Source organism: Taudactylus pleione, unplaced genomic scaffold, assembly GCF_031769625.1.
Source record: "Taudactylus pleione unplaced genomic scaffold, aTauple2 ptg000046l, whole genome shotgun sequence".
In the NCBI taxonomy this organism is placed as follows: Eukaryota; Metazoa; Chordata; class Amphibia; order Anura; family Myobatrachidae; genus Taudactylus; species Taudactylus pleione.
This window is the reverse complement of record NW_028284448.1, coordinates 6,977,842-6,996,064: the sequence shown is the minus strand read 5'-3', so window position 1 is coordinate 6,996,064 and position 18,223 is coordinate 6,977,842. Positions and strand designations below refer to the sequence as shown.

The following is an 18,223-nucleotide window of genomic DNA, read 5'->3' as shown; positions in this document are numbered from 1 at the left end:
GTGCGGAGATGACTATTACCCCCTAAATCGCCAACCTAAATTCCAGGCACAGTGGGCTGAATTGATTCCCCCCATAGAGAGAGAGAGTAAAAACTAAAGTAGATGTGAAAGAAAAGGAAGAGGAAAGATAGGATCATGTAGAGAGAGTAAAGGGGTTGAGGAGAGAATTTACACACCAGTCTACAATATGATTTAATCATTAAAAGTATATCCAGAGAAGGTTTATTCATTGTTTAAAAAATATGGGCTCAATCCAATTAGGAGCGAATTACTCGTGGTACGAGTAAGTGTGGCTCTATGCTGCACTTCCACTACTGCCACACACGCAGATTTTACCCTGTGTGAGATCGGACTACAAGGGGGGCGAATTGCAGTGCCTTTGCCGGCGTTTCTATACTGTTTCAATGGCAACTCGTACCCTATCTAATTGGATGTAGCCCTATGTGTATAAAACAGTGTATAACTATTTTGAAAATAAAATTCATTGACTAGAAAAAAATAATAATACAAGAATAATTGAGAACCATGATTCAAAGGGGCATATTTATCAATAATTGTTCTTTACTGAAATAATGTGAAAACTGGTAATTTCACCCTCTTTTCACATTATTTTAGTTTCACTTAAATGTATCAAAAGGATTTTGTATTTGTAGGAGATTTAAAGAAAATCTCCTCCATGCCCTAAACTTCACATCACTTCCAAATGCTGATCACAATTCCCATACAACTAATGGGAATTCCGATCAGACTGGTTTACTAAGCTCTAATTGTAATTTGTTTTCAGAGGCAGTCCTTCTAAACTAATGCCAAATTTAGAATATCGCAATGTGCTATTAATCGATATTATCACATCACAATCACAATCACATTTAAAATGTGGATCGTGATAAATATGCCCCATAGAGAAAAAAATAGTTCCATATGATTGGTTGAAGTTTAATTAAAATTGCATTGTGCTATGTCTAATGGGATTCATAATGACTTATGCTGCAATTATCTCAGTAGTGTTCCATATACAGTATGCCTGTGTAGACATTAGGGAAACATTTTTCCAATTACAATAAAGTGTAACTTTTGGTTTGAACAATATTGTCTATTAAATAATATATAGAAAAGTGTCCACAGTTGTTGACAGATGTCAAAGTAAGCACCATTGTGTGTATTATTCCTGTTCCGTGCACATCCAATCTTAATATACAGTACTGTAATTAGAGAAAAACTTTATAAGACATATTTATTTTGAATTTATAGCGAAGGTGGGAAAAAAACATTTTTGTAATGCTTTTGTTCTGTTAACACTGAGCCTTGAGACAGTGGAGCCTAGACACCTTAATGTAATGGGTTTGCCCTACAAACATTTCAGTCTTACTATGTTGATGTCATTATTGAAGCAAGCCAAGGGGGACTACTATCTACTGTCAGGGGCACCGAGCTGAGCATTTGCAGGGGTGACAAAAAAAACTAGTTTCACCCCTGAGTAGCATTTTGACTGAAGCACCCGTCATTACTCAATGCTCTTCTAAAAGTATAGATACTCAGATTAGCTGCATGTTAGCGCTATCCCTATAACTTTAACCTTGCCTACACAAGGACATCCAGGAGCTAGCTGAACTGAAACACTCTGTGCTGCTGTTAGCATTGTAGTACTCTGATAGGCTACGGGCTGTTAAAACTGTGCCCACTTCATCTCCTGCTTGTGTCCCAAGATTTGAATTATGATTAAACCCTCTAACCCTAGCCAAATGCACCTAAAAAACAAATTTACTCTCCTAGGTAAGATATTTCATATAGTTGACAAAAATACCTTGTGCAGACTGCAGCAAACTGGAATTTCTAACACAGTATAATGACTAGAGTCTGTAAGAAAGCTGAAGTGTCCTACTATATGTCTTGGAATATATTAGTTTGGCAATTCCAGGGCACCATAGAAAAGAAATCGGAATTATGTATTCATATTAAGTAAAGTAACTACATATAGTACAATAGGCAAATAATGTTTCCATGATTCAATAGCAAAATAAAAAAAATTAAGGTTGTCATCTACATAATCAGGTTGTCAACTGCTTTGACTGGTCAGTTCTAACATACAGTTTTTATTCTTTAAATTGCAGTTTGCATTTATGTGAACAAACAAGCTAACACAGGGCCTTACCTTGACAGAAAAAAGGTCCAGCAACTCCCTGATCACTTTGGGCCCGAGCGTCCTTCCATGGTACTGCAGCAAGCAGTTCAAGCCTGCATTGACTGTGCCCATCAGCAGAAAAGTGTGTTCTCTCTTGTAAAGCAGGGCTATGGAGGAGAAATGGTGTCAGGTAACTAGGACATGTCTTCATCATTTATTTTCTTTCATTTCACTTTTTAGCCTACAGTTTCTTGTTTTTAGGAACCTTATGTTTACTTACTTTGCCAACTGTTTTGCACTCTTCATTTACTCAAGCTAAATTGGTGAGTTGAAAATGGCATGGAGTGTTGAATAGCATTCAGCAAATGATTGATTACATTTCTTTCAGTAAGCAAAGCTGTGGAGAATAATGTTTACTGCTATACAGTATAAGAGTATAGTTTTATTGTATTTGATCATCTATGTTTCGCATCCACTTAAACATTCTGTTGGAAGTAGAACACAAAATCTTATGGTGCATACGCACAGTTCAGTCGTTCATATCTGAAGGAAAATCTGACATATCTGTCAGATCTGTCAGATGAACGATTTGAATGATGCGTGTTCCCAATGGTCAGATAACGATATCTGACATCTGATGTGTTTGAAGTCAGACTTGGACGATTTCCATTCATTTTAATGCAGTCAAAAATCGTTCAATCGTTCAAATCTTTGGTAAAAATCGTTCATCTGACAGATCTGACCGTGTGTATGCTCCATTAGTAAACACTGGCTGATGCAAAATGACAGACTTTTATTAATCTATATGTAAGCATTCGGCACCAGCACTGCCTAATTAAGACACACGCATTGGACTTTTATATGTGATTAATAAAAGCATCCCTTTTGGCATCAACTAGTGTGCACTAAGATTTTAGATTCCCAGTATGTATTCGGACTCCAAGCTTATCACTCCCACTTAGGAACACCTGGGGCTTATTAGTGCTTTAGATGTGGAGTTTAGCCCTTCTCTCTATCTATCCAATGAGATGTATGTTTTAATTTACTGTATAGTTATAGAGTCACTTGTTGTTTGCCAGCTTCTTACAAAGTGTACAGAATTCAGACAGGGTGCTAAAGATGAATTGAATGTGGTCATTTCTGTGTAATGGCTTCATTAGCTGGTTTTGCAACAGCAGTAAATTTTGTTACATTGCGGTTGTCTTGTTTAATTGATGTTTTGAATGTGCTCAGTCCGGAATCACTGATAAGTGTCCATGATTTTCAGGGTATTTAAAGTCAACTGTAATACAATCTTCTCTATCATAGCAGTCACTTTGCATATCTGTAATATATGGATGTGGTCATATCATTTACTCTGCATTTTGCATGCTATAGAGATTTTCATTGGAAGGAATGTATACACATCCAACTTGTCCAACTTATAATTTGCTTGACATCAATTTTGAATCCTGAGGTGACAAATCAATTCTCAGCGGTGTGCCAGAGAGTGTCTCTAGAACGGTTGTGAAGGCACTATGCAATGTATCTTTGCTCATTCTTTCTTGCACCACATACAGGTGGACAGGAAACTGAGTATAGATTCCTTACCATAATATAACAGTTATATACTCAGACGAACATCGTCCAGAATTGAATCCGCCTCCCACCACCACGTATACTGTATTTGGACAGTATCTCCACCAAAGCTTAACTTATAAAAAACATATTACCTTGATCCAGTGCATTGAAGGAAATATGTTAATTTACTAGTCTGTAGCACCAAAAAATTTCCTTTTATTGGTACATATCTAATGTTCCCTGTTATGCCAGTGCCATAAGAGTGTGCACTATATATGTTACCCTCTCAAAAATTAAATAATTAAGTGCCCCCAGTATCATTTACACTAAACGATAATGTCCTGTCCCCATCAATAATATTAAAAACATAGGTACTCCTATAATAAATATAATAATATAGATGCCCCTAAAGGATAAAATACATTTGAGTGGCCCCTTGTATAATATATGCAGTATTAATATCTAGGAGACATTAACAAAATATTATGTTCCCCATAATTTTTAAATAAATGAAAACACCCTGCAAAATACTTACCTAAAATCATCTTTTTTCATCTAAAATAATAGAAAGTTAAAAAGTATAATCCATATGGGAATTAAAAAAAAAACCTATGGAGGCAAAGGACCGCATCTGAGGAGCACAAAAATAGTGGTGTTTGCTCAGGGTCCATTATTATCACGGGCCCACCATTAGCAGGGCATTAATAGTAAATTACCTAAAATAACTTCTATACCAGCTGTGTAAAAGGAGAGTGAATAATCAAATTAGCCCTAACATTGGTTCAAGACTTGGTCCTTGGTTTGTGTGCACCGCACACCCTGCACCCATTATATTTACACCACTTGTGGGTTTATTAAAACCATCTGGAACCTTGCAGATCCAGGGAACGGTGTATCCACTATTGTGTTAGCTCATCATACTACACCCACATCTACATTTTTAGCTTTGAGTGAAGTTATTCTTTAATTCCACTTAAGGTATTTACATGGAAAATAATAATCTCCAAAATATGACAAATGTTTTGTTGGCTGTTGTATTACTTGGAAGTAAGCATAAGTTTCCACCATGCTCTAAGTTTAATACTGTATGACAGAAGTGAACTGCTGGAAAAGTAATATAGGCACAGGTTTTATTGATCTCACCGCTAGCACACAAGTGGCACTGTTGTTAGCAGGCCAGAGTAAAATGCTGAAAAATTCTAAAGGTGACAAACTATTTTTCATACACGTGTCATTGATTTTGCTGTCCATCCAGGGAGACTTGGAGCTCTGTAATCACCATCATGACATGTTTACTCAATGTGATAATGGTGTAACTTTTTCATGTAAAATACTCATAAATATTAGCTTCTAGAGCACAGGTTCTCAAACTCGGTCCTCCAGATTACTTCACAGAAACCCAAGTGAAATAATTAGCTCCTCCTGTGGATCTTTTAAAATGTGTCAATGAGTAATGAATACACCTGTGCACCTGCTGGGTGACCTGGAAAAAGTGACCTGTGTGGGGTCCTGAGGACCAAGTTTGAGAACCACTGCTCTATAGAATAACAGTAGATGGTGAGAATGTGCAGAGAAGAAGAATTGCTTTGTGCAGTTTCAATATTGGAACATAGGGATGTTTTCATGGTGCCAAAATGACCAGGTGCAAGTCATTTAAACTTGGGACTGCCCATGGAAACGGTGGACAATTGGCAACTATGAGTTTGCACACCTTTATGCCACTTTCATATTGGTCCAATGTGAATGCTGGAACAATACATCAATAAAAAATAGACTCAGAAAAATAACTTAATAGGATTAATTGATTGATTAATTTGTTGGCATAATTAGTTCATATGTAAAGTGACGTATCGCCTGATCATGCTGGATTAGGGAATAAAACTGTTGCACTTAAAATGGGCATCCACTATACAATTATCTGTCAGATATCTGTCCAATCTGGCTGGTTGGAATGAAAACCTGGTAATGTATGGGAGCAAATGACAGTCGATCATATGGTTTTAAACACGGAAAAAAGGACAAAACAAATAGTTCAAATTGATTAAATTTGTGTGTTTTAACCAATTTGTCTGAACAACCATTTTTGGCTATTTTACAGTGTTTGTGAGCAAATGTCATTTGCTCCCATAGATTACCAGGTTTTCATTCCAACCAGCCAGATTGGACAGATATCTGACAGATAATTGTATAGTGGATGCCCAGCTTTACCCTGTGAGTGTGTGGTTATTTTAAAGATTATTGCAAGAGAAGACTAAAAATAAATAAATATGTCCTGATATGAAAGGAAATGATAAAAAGGGATGACTGGGAACAGATAGAGCATTCTGATGGAAAAAAGCTACACAAGTAAAATAAGCTTTGTGAAATTGTTCAGCCATTCATGATTTTGTAGCTGCTGAGATAATTAGTAAGCTGTCTTTCCAACAAAGAGAATTAATTAGAGCAAGAAAAGCCCTAGTGCACATTCTAAAGCATACAGACAACCCTATGAATACTATAGTGGATTGCAGATCTGCAGCTAATGTATCGTCATGTGCCAAAATTTATGACACCATCAATTATTGTCTTAAGACAAAAAATACTCCAGCCGACAAATCGCCTCACTATGAAAAAGATGATTGGAATTGCTAACAACTAAGGGGTAAATTTACTACGATGGGAGTTTTATTAAGAAGTGATGTTGCCCATAGCAACCAATCAGATTCTACTTCTCATTTATCTAGCACCTTCTAGAAGATAATACCTGGAATCTGATTGGTTACTATGGGCAACATCACTTTTAAATAGAACTCCCATCTTAGTAAATTTACCCCTAAGGGCCAAATGTAATAGGGTGAGAGTTTAGAAAATGTGAGAGAAAACTGTCACATTTTTAAACTCAGTCAATGTAATAAAGTCACAGAACATACAAACTCGTATGTTTTTCAGACTCAAAAAACTCTCAAGATTTAAACTCTCATCCAGGTGTTTGAAACTACAACTTGATCAATGTATTAGTGTGAGATTTTTATTGCTAAACGCTCACATTTTCTAAACTCTCACCCTATTACATTTGGCCCTAAGTGTAAGTGACTACTTTACAGTAGTGTATTTTACAATATACACTTTAAAAACTTTTTAGGCCCAGGAAGTCTTTAAAGGGGAGTGAGTTTAGAGAGGACACTCTCATAGGCATGAATTGGACCAATCAGAGCAGACCCATTCATTCCTGTGAGAGTGTCTGCAAGTGACCTCTCATTCACGTCAGGCTCACATAGGGAGATGTTGCAGTGTTTTTTTTAGATTTGACAAGTTCCATTGGATGCCTACACGAACAAAAGAGGACCAATCACATAGGATTTGTAAATAATAAATGGCTAAACTAGGGGGTCTAGACTTTTTTTTTCAATAAAGATGTTTTGCAAGTCGTTGTGTGTATGTCTTTTCTTTTTTTATATATAAATTTCCTTTACAGAAGCACTACAGGTGCCAGCAGGCCATATCTGCCAGGGGTCCTGCAAATGTCAGCATGCTATGGAAATCCTAAAAATTGCACATACTGTAGCTGGGCTTGCTCGGACCTGTAAAGTAAATGCAGATAAGTGTGTGCAATAATAAATTGGTGCTTTTGCTGTTTTTCAGTTTCTGCTTCATTTGAAGGCAAACAGCATCTCCTCAGCCTACCTGTGGTGAACAGCATAGGATATGTCCTGCGTTTTCTGAAGAAGCTTTGTCGCAGCCTCATCTGTGACAATCTATTCAGCAATCAGCCCTTTGTACAGTATAGCACCAATTTAGATAACCCCAAGGAATATGATACTGGAAGGATGGAGTCAGGTAAGAGTTACTTTCAGTACTAGACTTGATTTCTAATGCTGCACTTCATAGACAGATAGCTAGATAGATAGATAGATAGATAGATAGATAGATAGATAGATAGATAGATAGATATGTCCATATATATTAGACACTGACACAATTTTAGTTATTTATAGCTGTTTACCAAACATATTCAAGTTATATAATAAACATGGTTTTAAAGTGTAGCCTATCAGATTTAATATTTGAGGGTATTCACATCCTAATTACAGCTGTTTAATATGTTGTCCCCTCTAATTCAAGGAGAAAATTAATTGGACAATAAACACAAAAGCTGTTCCATGGACAGGAGTGGGCTATTCCGTCATTATTTCTTTATCAGTTGAGCAGGCAAATAGTCTGGAGTTGATATCAAGTGTGGCATTTGCAGTTGGAAGCTTTTGCTGTGAACCCATAACATGCAGTCAGTCAAAGGAGCTTTCAATGCAAGTGAAACAGGACATCGTTTGGCTGCAAAAACAAAACAATTCCATCATAGAGATAGAAGGAACCTTTGGAGCAGCCAAATAACCAGTTTGGTACAGTCTGAGTAATAAACAATGCACTATTGAGCTCAGCAATACAAAAAGGCCTGACCGTCCATGGAAGACAACAGTGGTGGATCATCGCAGGATCCTTTCCATGCAAAGGAAAAACCCCTTCACAACATCCAGCCAAGTGAAGAACACTTTCCGGGAGATAGGCATATCATTATCCAAGTCTAATATAAAGGGAAGACTTCAAGAGGTCAAATACAGAGGGTTCACAACAAGGTGCAAGCAATTCATAAGCCTCAACAATAGAAATGTCAGATTAGACTTTACAAAAAAAAACTAAAAAAGTCAGCCCAGTCCTGGAACACATTCTTTGGATAGATGAAACTAACATTAACATGTACCAGAATGATGGAAAGAAAAAATGTATGAAGAAGGCTTAGAACGGCTCATGATCTGAAGCATACCACATCATCTGTAATATACGGTGGAGCCAGTGTGATGGCATGGGCAACACTGGGTCACTAGTGTTTATTGATGTGACATAAACAGCTGGATGAATTCTGAAGTGTATAGGGAAAAACTGTCTGCTCAGATCCAGACAAATTCAGCACAATTAATTGGATGGTGCTTTACAGTATAGATGGGCAATGACCCAAAATGTACTGCAAAAGCAGACATTTTTAAAGGCAAAGAAGTAGAATATTCTGCAATGGCGGAGTCAATCAACTGGTTCTCAACCCGATCGAGCATGCATTTCACTTGCTAAAGACAAAACTAAAGACTGAAAGACCCATGAACAAACAATAACTGAAGACAGCTGTAGTAAAGGCCTGGCAAAACATAACAGAGGAGGAAACCCAGTATTTGGTTTTGTCCATGGGTCCCAGGCTTTATACAATAATTGCCTGCAAAGGATTCTACACAAAGTATTACAAAATTTACATTTTGTTTATGATTATGATGATTTGTCCAATTACATTTGAGCATCAGAAAACAGTGTGTAAAATGGTTGTAATTCCTAAACATTTTATACAATACTAGTATGCCCGTGGTGAACTTTTTGCCAATTTGAACCCATAACAGACGTACGCAAAATGCTTCGCTAGGTAATGGCTAGATCATATGTTAATACGACAGAATCGGGTAATAAAATGTGTGTGTGAAACATATCCGGCTAAGCCACGCCCTTTTATGTTTTTTGTGGATTTTTTCATTGTAACATTTCGCCAATTTGTAAGTGCGATTATATATTTGGCCATGGACTCTGAAGCAAAATGGACTATTTCCAGGGGATATTGCAAGCTGAGCCCCTATAGTGGCAAATAATAATGCACTGTTACTCTGTCTCACCGTCTCCCAGGCTCCCGCCAATCAGCGGCTGCCGGTGACTCTTGTGGAAAGCAGAGAAAAGAGGCGTTGCTTTCGAGGTGCAAATCCGGTGCTAATTGGCTGGGAGTTGCGAGCCTGGAATCGACGTGTTGGAGAAAGTGAGGGAAGAGCACCCCCTATGGTAGCAGCCTCACATGTTGTGCCGCCCGTGCCCCCTCCCTCATTATGTAATAGCTACGTCACGCAGCCAGGTGGCCAATCAGGAGCCGAACTGGGCAGAATGTAAACAGTGTCCGCGTATTGTTAGGGCGCTGGGTCCATGTGAGAGCACAGACCATCAGTAGTGCGTGAGAACATCAGCCAACGGCGGTCACCCCTATCTTGCTTCTCTGTGTCACTGTGCCAGCTGTGCGTTCTGGTAGTTTTCTTGACATTTTAAGGTTAGCTATACCAAAGCATTTATTATGGTTTTTGTAATTTTATTTTTTTTCAGCAACTTTATAGTATTATTCCACATTCTGTAATTTATTGCTGATTGAAATCCGTCACAAAAGAATCACATTAATATCTTAATTAGTCTTTGAGATATTCCAATTCAAAGAGCGTTCCAGACAAAGGGACTAAGCAAATTGTATATATAAGATGTTTGTTCAACCCCTTGAATTTAAGCTGAAAATCTGCACTTCAATTCCATCTTCACTGTTTAATTTCAAATCCATTGTGGTGGCGTACAGAACTATAATTATGAAAATTGTGGCATATCCATTATATAACTTTAACTTGAATATGTTTTGGTAAACAGATAAAAATAACTAAAATTGTGTCAGTGTTCAAATATACAGTATATATCGATTGTCATTTTTGTCCTGTAGGGATATGTTAACAGCCTACCAATTGCAATTCAGCCAGGCAAATACAGTCAAGTTGTAAATGTAACAAAACATGCTTTAGTTTGGATATATAATGCTCAGTCTGCAAGTAGGTAAATAATATGTTATTTTTAGCAAATTATATTTGTATCTTAATTCTGCAAAATAGTATATTACTGATGTATAGGAGATGGAGAAAAGTAAATTTACAGCACATAAATCTTTTAACTAGCCTTCATTCAGTATTGTACAGTATGACCTACTGTACCCATGTCTGTCCGCCTCCTCTCATGAAAAGGAGCAGCATTTTGTACACTGTAGCAAATGGGCCAAAACATTCACAAATGAAGAAAAAACAGCTCACTATGCCTATGTGTTCGTAATAAAATAAACTAATAAAAAACAGTCTGCCCCGGATACAAGCCTTTAGCAAAGATCATCAATCCATCTTCTTTTTATTGTTTTAACTATGTGAGCATTAAGTTATAGCACGCTCAGGGCCCTTTTCACATAAATACATGTACAGAGCACTGCCCTGATGGACTGGCTTCAGTCTTCTCATCCAATGTGGCTGATGTAGTACCTTTACAATAAGTATGCCACACAGAGGATGGGATGGGGTCACACCTATGGGAGGTCAGTGAAGAGCTCAGTAAGGGGCTCTCACAGCACTCACACTGGAGCTCAGGTGAAAAAAGATGCAGAAGTTGACGGCAGATACCAGGCAAAGTAAAAGCCAGCTGAGGCTACAGAGATCATAATAAGGGAAGGAGGACAGAGAACTGTGTATGTAAATAGGAGCAGGTGGAAAGACATCACCATCAGAGATACAAGTAAGCTCTAAGGTTGAGCTAACAAGAAGCTCATTAAAAAAAAGAAACTAATTGATACATGTTCTAACATCCAGCCCTTTGCTGAAATGGGTTACTGCACTTCTTAGCATTAATATCTATTTGACTAAGTAGTTGCCTTTTTCTCAGCAGAAACTGTCATACCAGAAGATTACTTGGTAGATCCTGTGAATACAAAGCGATACAGTGTTGATCCCTCTGATTCTGCCTTCAACTATATGGGTTCCCTATACCCCATGAGACAGAACTCTGGAGAAGGGCGCCTGGGTGGCGGAGGAAATTCCTCTTCTTCATGCAACCATCGCTCCAGCCAGATGTCGTCAGTAGGCCAATCAGCAGCAGGCCTAAGGCGACAAACAACAAGTCCCACTCGAAGCGGAAGTTACCTTGAGGGAAACAGAAGTGGTAACAAAATTTATATTTTGCTGAACTAGTAAGATTTTTTAATAGCTATAAAAAGGTGCCTGAGATAAGATGTTACTACACTTAATAGCTTGTTGCTACATGTAGTGATGCAATCAGAGAACAATTTTCATTTCACAAACTATTCACAAAGTTAATATCTGAATCACTGTTATAGATTACAGCATATCATTGCTCATTGTGCCATGTTAATAAATAAGACCCCAACACTTTAAATCTAAAGGTACGGTTTCAATCATGGGGCCAGTTTTTAATACATACCACACTTCTTTTGAAATAGACCATTTATGTGAAGTGCTTTAAGCATATATTTGAACAGACTAATTACACAGACAATTACATACAATAAGTCAGATACATTTTTACTTGTCAGAACCTTTAACTGCTGTCAATGCATGGGAACATTTACTTACAGTATAGGCAGTGTCAGACTGGGAGATGAAGGGTACACCAGGGGAATGCAATTGTAGGAGCCATTGAGGTAGTGTGCAAACTACCAAAGGGGGGATAGAATTATACCTTGTAACTAAGGACCTGATTTAGAGCCGCTCGCTAGATGCGATCGCTCACATCCAGCGTATGCAAATTTGTCAAAGTGACGCCATGGGAAGCGCTCATTCGCCAAGGCATAAGCACACCCACTTTGGCAGTGTGAGCGATCACTCTGTGTATGCAGACACCCACTAGCTTATGTAGAGACGCCCACTAACGCACGTCATCTCCAGGAAGTGTTTTAAAACATTGGTACATTGAGCACCATCGGATGCGATCGCAGCACTTGTGGTTGCCTTACCCTACCGCAAGCACTGCGAGGACTTCAGTGTAAAAACCAGGCATGTGACACGTACTGTGATGCTGCCTGTTAATTATGCATGCCTTAAAAATGGCATGGAAACCCCCAGGCACGCCTGCGTTCGCACCTCCACTCCCCCATTATCAGTGTCCTGCCCCTGTTACCACCCACAAACGGCCTCTCCTGTCACTCATTTCACTGGGCTGTCTTTGCTGGGCGAGCGAGCGGGCTGCGATCGCACAGAGTAGTGTGTGCCGCTTGCGAGCGCACAGCGCTTGCGAGCGGCTCTGAATCAAGTCCTAAGTCCATTGTATGATATCATAATCATAAACAACATACCCTCTCACCTTCTTTGCCAGTAATAATTGGTCTTGTCATGCTGTAATAAATCTGTGCCTTTGTTTGTCCATGTTGCTTCTGATCTGCAGTCACAAGGACTCCATCCATTCCTTGAGAAGGTGGCAGGGCAAGAGGACAAGTGTGAGGGACACAGGGGTAAAGAGACAGACACAAAGAAAGGGGCACCCACTTTGCTGAGACACATAATATACAAGGAGTGGGGGTAAAAAGCCACAGATGGGGAGGCAAAGGTGCACATGCAGAATTAGAGACAGACACACAAGGAGTGGGAAAAACCCACAAGGATCATTTCATTTTGAAATACATACTTCAAGCATGACTTATCTTTAGGGGGAGTTTAGTTACTCCAGTACTGAATGTTTTTTACGTGATGTCCAGTATTCATTCCAGTTAGGCAACTTGCAAACATTCCAGTGCTATGACGCCTGCCCTTATTTCTGTTGTCTGTTTCAAACAGACAACTGTTTTGTCAATGTCCTTTTTCTATTACTAATCCATGCATTGTGTATGCAGTTATCATATAGGTTATTTGGTTTTATATATTATGCGTAAAATTCATATTAAATATTCAAAAGCAAAACACTAATTTTGTGCAGTCACATTCACTAAGTGAAAGATTTATTCTGAGCATGCACAGGGAGTAATGGGACAACTAAAAGCTGGGTACACACTGCAGCCATGTCATTCGAATTTGGTTAATCAGAATGACAAATTGGGCATATCGCTCAGTGTGTATTCCCGAGTTTGCTATATCGTCCAGTCGGCTGTGCTGCATGGCCAACCGGACAATAACGCATGCGGCGCTGTGCATATTTATGAAGGACGAAACGAGTGATCGCTGCATACTCCATTACATCGCTGTAGTGTGTACCGGCAATCATGCGATGTTCAGAGTGTCCCTGGACATCAGCATGATTGCCGATCGCTCATGTGTGTACCCAGCATAAGAAACCTGCTTTTTGTGTTGTTGTTTATTTTTAACTGACTCCATAAGTCCACATGGCTACCACAGATTCCTGCGGCCAGCTGTGATATAATTCACCTGTTGACAACACCATAAGTATGACTTGTAAAGTCTATCAAAGTACAAAACTGTTGTATAAACGTGATGAAAAGCCTCGGAAGGTAATACATAAAGTACACTCTATACAGAATGAGACAAGTTCTGCTTTGGTGTCATGTCACAAATTTAAATGAAGTAAATGCATTTTCCTCATTACAGCCTCAAGCCCTTCTCCTGAAAACCAGGAGACAGTCAGACCGACTAGCAAGGATCCTTCTAACTGGAGTGTGGAAGATGTAGTCTGGTTTGTGAAGGATGCAGATCCACAATCGTTGGGCCCCCATGTTGACCTTTTCAGAAAACATGTAAGTGGCATTTTGACCACAATACAATAGTGATACCAGCAATCATATTCTCAGTAACAATCACAGAACACTTACTTTACAAAATACTAACTGAATTATTCTTATGTTAAACTTAGGTGTACACTTGTTTTAATGAGCAATGGCCCTCATTCAGAGCCGTACGCTCTGAGCAGAGCGCACGCTCTGAATGAGGGCCGGGCTCCATTTTCATGGAGCGTCCTCCTGGACGCTCGTATAGCTGTGGGTCACCACCCACAGGCTATACGAGCGTGCATTGTGATGGTCGCGATGGTCGAGACCATCGCGACCATCGAATTTGCGAGCCGGAGCCTGCGGTTGAGGTTTTCAACCGCAAGCTCCGGAGTGATTTTGGCTCTATCAGAGCCAAAATCACTCCCACTGACATCACTAGTGATGTCAGTGGGCCGGCTTTTGACGGGAGGCGTTCCCGTGGGAACGCCCCCGTCAGGGAGGCATGCCCCTGGCACGCCCACCAAAGGGGGCGTGCTGTCAATCAACATTGACAGCACGCCCCCTTTGATCGGACACAACGAGCGAAGGACTTTCCTTCGCTCGTCGCGTCTGGCGCATGCGCACGACGGAGCTCCCTCCGTCGTGCGCATGCTCAGTCCATAACATCGACCCACTTGCGAGCGGACAGCCGCTCGCGAGTGGGTCTGAATCAGGCCCAATATCAGCAATACAAAAATATTTGATTTCAGAATAACTAATTTTCCCTTCCAGATTCTCTAATTATTCTGAATCTTATATAATCAGTTAAAGTAAATTTGAGGTTCACATTTTGCTACATCATAATGTATTATTGAAGTAATTCTTTTAGGGAATGTTCCTTAAATATTTCCCTGAAATCCTATTCATAATATTTTGTTCTTTAAAAAGAACATTTCAAAATAGCAGAGAGATAAATCTTCTACAATCAGCACTCTGTAAATTTCACTACTTATCTGTGACCATTGACTTTCTCTACATTCTATTGATTACTCACATTCAGTGATGAGATAGATGAGTAAGGTTCTATATTAAGCTAGGCATACAAACTGAATGTCCAAGCCACAAATCTATTGCAATTGCCTTCAGGATTTGGTTTTGTAAACAGAAATCTTATGATTTGGACTAACAATAACAACGTCTGGAAATATTCCTTTAACAAAATACTACAGTAGAAATACATCAATTCATCTACCTAAGAGGCCCAATCATCATTGGAAGCATTGAGAGGCCTATTTATCAAGCATTTTTTTCATATAATGATGTAGAAACTACATTCTGCATAATTTCACATAAATCTCCTGTAGAAGGATAATTAGCCCTTCAGACCACAGTCCCCATTATTATCAATGGGGACTACGGTTTGACCCCTATGCACCAAACTCTCAAAAGCTTTGGCTCCGTAGGTTTAGTCTTCTTAGATGGCGTAAACTGCTTTAATCCTATGGAGGCAATCTCGCAGAAGAGTGATCTTATGATCCCTCTCCTGCATGATGCATCCTATGGCCGGCTCCTGATTCTGACACTGTACACATGTGCAGTGTCAGATTCCCCCAGAGGAGACTTTCACAAATGTGAAAGACTCCTCAATTAAACCGGGAAAGTAACTCGCAAGGACACAGAAAAAGGTAAATATCCATATCGATGCAGACTGTTAATAATCAAACAGTGCAACGGTTATTAATGCATAGGTCCAGTGGCGTAACTTCATCCCAGGTGCCCGGAGGCAAGATAAATGTTGGTGCCCCCCCAAATTAAAATTCCCCTCCCCCAGCACCTATGCCAGCTCCAGCTGCCGCCGCCCCCCTATGCAGTTTCTCTTATACAGTTCCCCCAGTAGTGCCCCATATACAGTGCCCCCAGTAGTGGTCCCCTATGCAGTGCCCACAGTAGTGCCTCTTATACAGTGCCCCCAGTAGTAGTCCCCCCTATGCAGTGCCCCCAGTAGTGCCTCTTATACAGTGCCCCCAGTAGTACACCATATACAGTGCCCACAGAAGTGGTTCCCCTATGCAGTGACCCCAGTAGTGCCTCTAATACAGTGCCCTCAGTAGCGCCCCTTATGCAGTGCCTGCCTATGTAGTGCCCCCCAGTAATGGTCCCCCTATGCAGTGCCTCCAGTAGTGCCCCTTATACAGTGCCCCCAGTAGTGGTCCCCCTATGCAGTGCCCCCAGTAGTGCCCTTTATACAGTTCCCTCAGTAGTGGCCCTTCCTATTCAGTGCCCCGTTATGTAGTACCCCCAGTAGTGGGTCCCCCCTATGCAGTGCCCCATTATGTAGTGTCCCCAGTAGTGCCCCTTACAAATGTAACACAAGATACACACAGATTACTTACCTGAATCCCCGTTCCTGCGCCCGCCACCATCCGCTCCTCTGTCCTGCTGCTCGGCACTATGAGAGAAACGTCATGACGTCTCTCCCATCACCACTGCATAGGCCCCTAAGTATCCAACTCACCGCGATAGATACTTAATTAATGGAGCAATTCAGTATTGCTCCGCTGCAGGGACAGCTGCTTTGAAAAGCAGCTGTCCCCATGATCCCTAACACAGCTACATCAGTAGCGTGTTACTTACCGGTGACATGCCGGCCTACTGCGCTTGCTTGACCTGAGGTCACACATGAGTATGGCCGCAAGACACGAATGGGGAGGTGGTGGAGGTATCTGATAGCATCCCTCTGAACAACCCCAGACCTTCTTCTCATAGGAGTAAGCAGGGCTCTGAGACCCAGTACCCTCTGAAGATGGTGTTAATTCCCGCAGGCAAACTCCAAAAAGTTCAGTTTTCAGAGTTTGCTCAATACAGATTATGAATTGGGCCATTACTTAAAACATGCAGAAACTAGAGTTGTCGCATGTTTGACAGGCACATTAAGGATGATGAATAGGTCACTTGTCTTTCACATATGTTGGAAAAACTCTACAAGAGATAGACTCATTCAGCAAGTCATGGTTGAGCAACAGCAAATGGGATCAATGTAAAGAAACTGTCCAATTTTGTGTAGAACAGAATCACCAAATACAAACATAAAATAACTGACCAAGAGTTTAATATATTGAACTAGCTTCTGTTTCTCTTCTCTGTAGGAGATTGATGGCAATGCATTGCTTCTTCTGAGGAGTGACATGGTTATGAAGTATTTGGGACTAAAACTGGGGCCTGCCCTGAAGCTTTGCTACCATATCGATAAGCTGAAACAAGGGAAGTTCTGATGTTTCATTGTTAGTAACACAGTACTTTCACATGATAGAGTGGTAACATGTTGCCTTATGAAAAGGCCATTTTGACACCTTTTTATTTTGTCATAGGCTTGTGTTTTAAAAATGGTTGTGTAATTTTCATATCAGCCTATCTTTATTACTGAAAAGGTGTGCAAGTCATTGCTCTGAACGTGGTTGACATTACTGTAGATGGCTATTGTAAAGCATTGCCAAAATCAAGCATGTAATTACTACCAAATACTATGGCAGATGCAGTGACATCACAGTTAGCATTGTATATACAACAATTAGATAGCCAATATCAAACCAATAACTGCCATATCTACTGGGTCTCATGGAAACCTTGAAAGTATCACGTTGGTATTACAGGGATAGCAAATATCACTCTTATAAAGTGTCTCTGACTCAAATACTTTGTTTTTATATAGCTCTTATATATCACAAGATTACACTGTGCAATGCTTGTAAGGGTGGTTGTTCTGCAGCTGTTACATAACTTTATCGCCAATCATTTTGAACTACCGGTACATAACTGTTATAGTTTATCATCCGTAGGTAGGTGTTTTCGATGCAGAGTGGTAACTATATAGTTCTTGTAGTTTTGCTGTATACAGTGAAAATTATGTTTTCTAACATGTATACACTAGTTAGGTGGTCACCTACAAACTCTGTTTCACATTTCATCTAAAAAGTGGTATTTTTATGAATTGTATTATTGGTTATATATGGGTCATATATTTATTTACTCTCAAAGTAGAATATTACAATTTTAAATTAGTGCATATCTACACCATCCTACTAAACTACAATATAATGTTTATCAGCTACAAATTATATAGTAATTGACAAAATAATACAATAAATCCACATAAAGAAAAAAATATTTTATGCTAGTGTCCAACATTGTAATCTATTAATAAGACCCAAAAATAGATTGATTGTACATGTGTTTTAATGAGTACATTTGGTTTTGTTACTATT

General features: G+C 39.6%; 1 protein-coding gene and 1 long non-coding RNA gene across 5 annotated transcripts in view; one reads left to right on the top strand and one right to left on the bottom strand.

Moving 5' to 3' along the window:
• SCML4 (Scm polycomb group protein like 4) overlaps nt 1–17,988 on the top strand; it is a 116,979-nt gene extending 98,991 nt beyond the window's left edge. For all 3 annotated transcript variants that reach the window (XM_088460447.1, XM_088460450.1, XM_088460448.1), the window contains 5 exons: nt 2,112–2,312; nt 7,304–7,498; nt 11,198–11,470; nt 13,864–14,009; nt 17,108–17,988. In XM_088460447.1, the coding sequence (XP_088316573.1) occupies nt 2,112–2,312; nt 7,304–7,498; nt 11,198–11,470; nt 13,864–14,009; nt 17,108–17,233 (941 nt within the window). In that variant the 3' untranslated portion in view covers nt 17,234–17,988. The remainder of the gene's footprint in view (nt 1–2,111; nt 2,313–7,303; nt 7,499–11,197; nt 11,471–13,863; nt 14,010–17,107) is intronic.
• On the bottom strand, nt 973–12,919 carry LOC148537651 (uncharacterized). 2 transcript variants are annotated; one of them, XR_015873517.1, is made up of 4 exons: nt 12,621–12,919; nt 11,210–11,451; nt 2,153–2,289; nt 973–1,202 (listed from the first exon to the last, which is right to left on the bottom strand). It is a non-coding gene; the product is annotated as an uncharacterized LOC148537651 (long non-coding RNA). The 2 variants fall into 2 exon arrangements; XR_015873515.1 differs by having other exon boundaries at nt 12,629–12,919.
• Nucleotides 17,989–18,223: the final 235 nt, after the last annotated feature.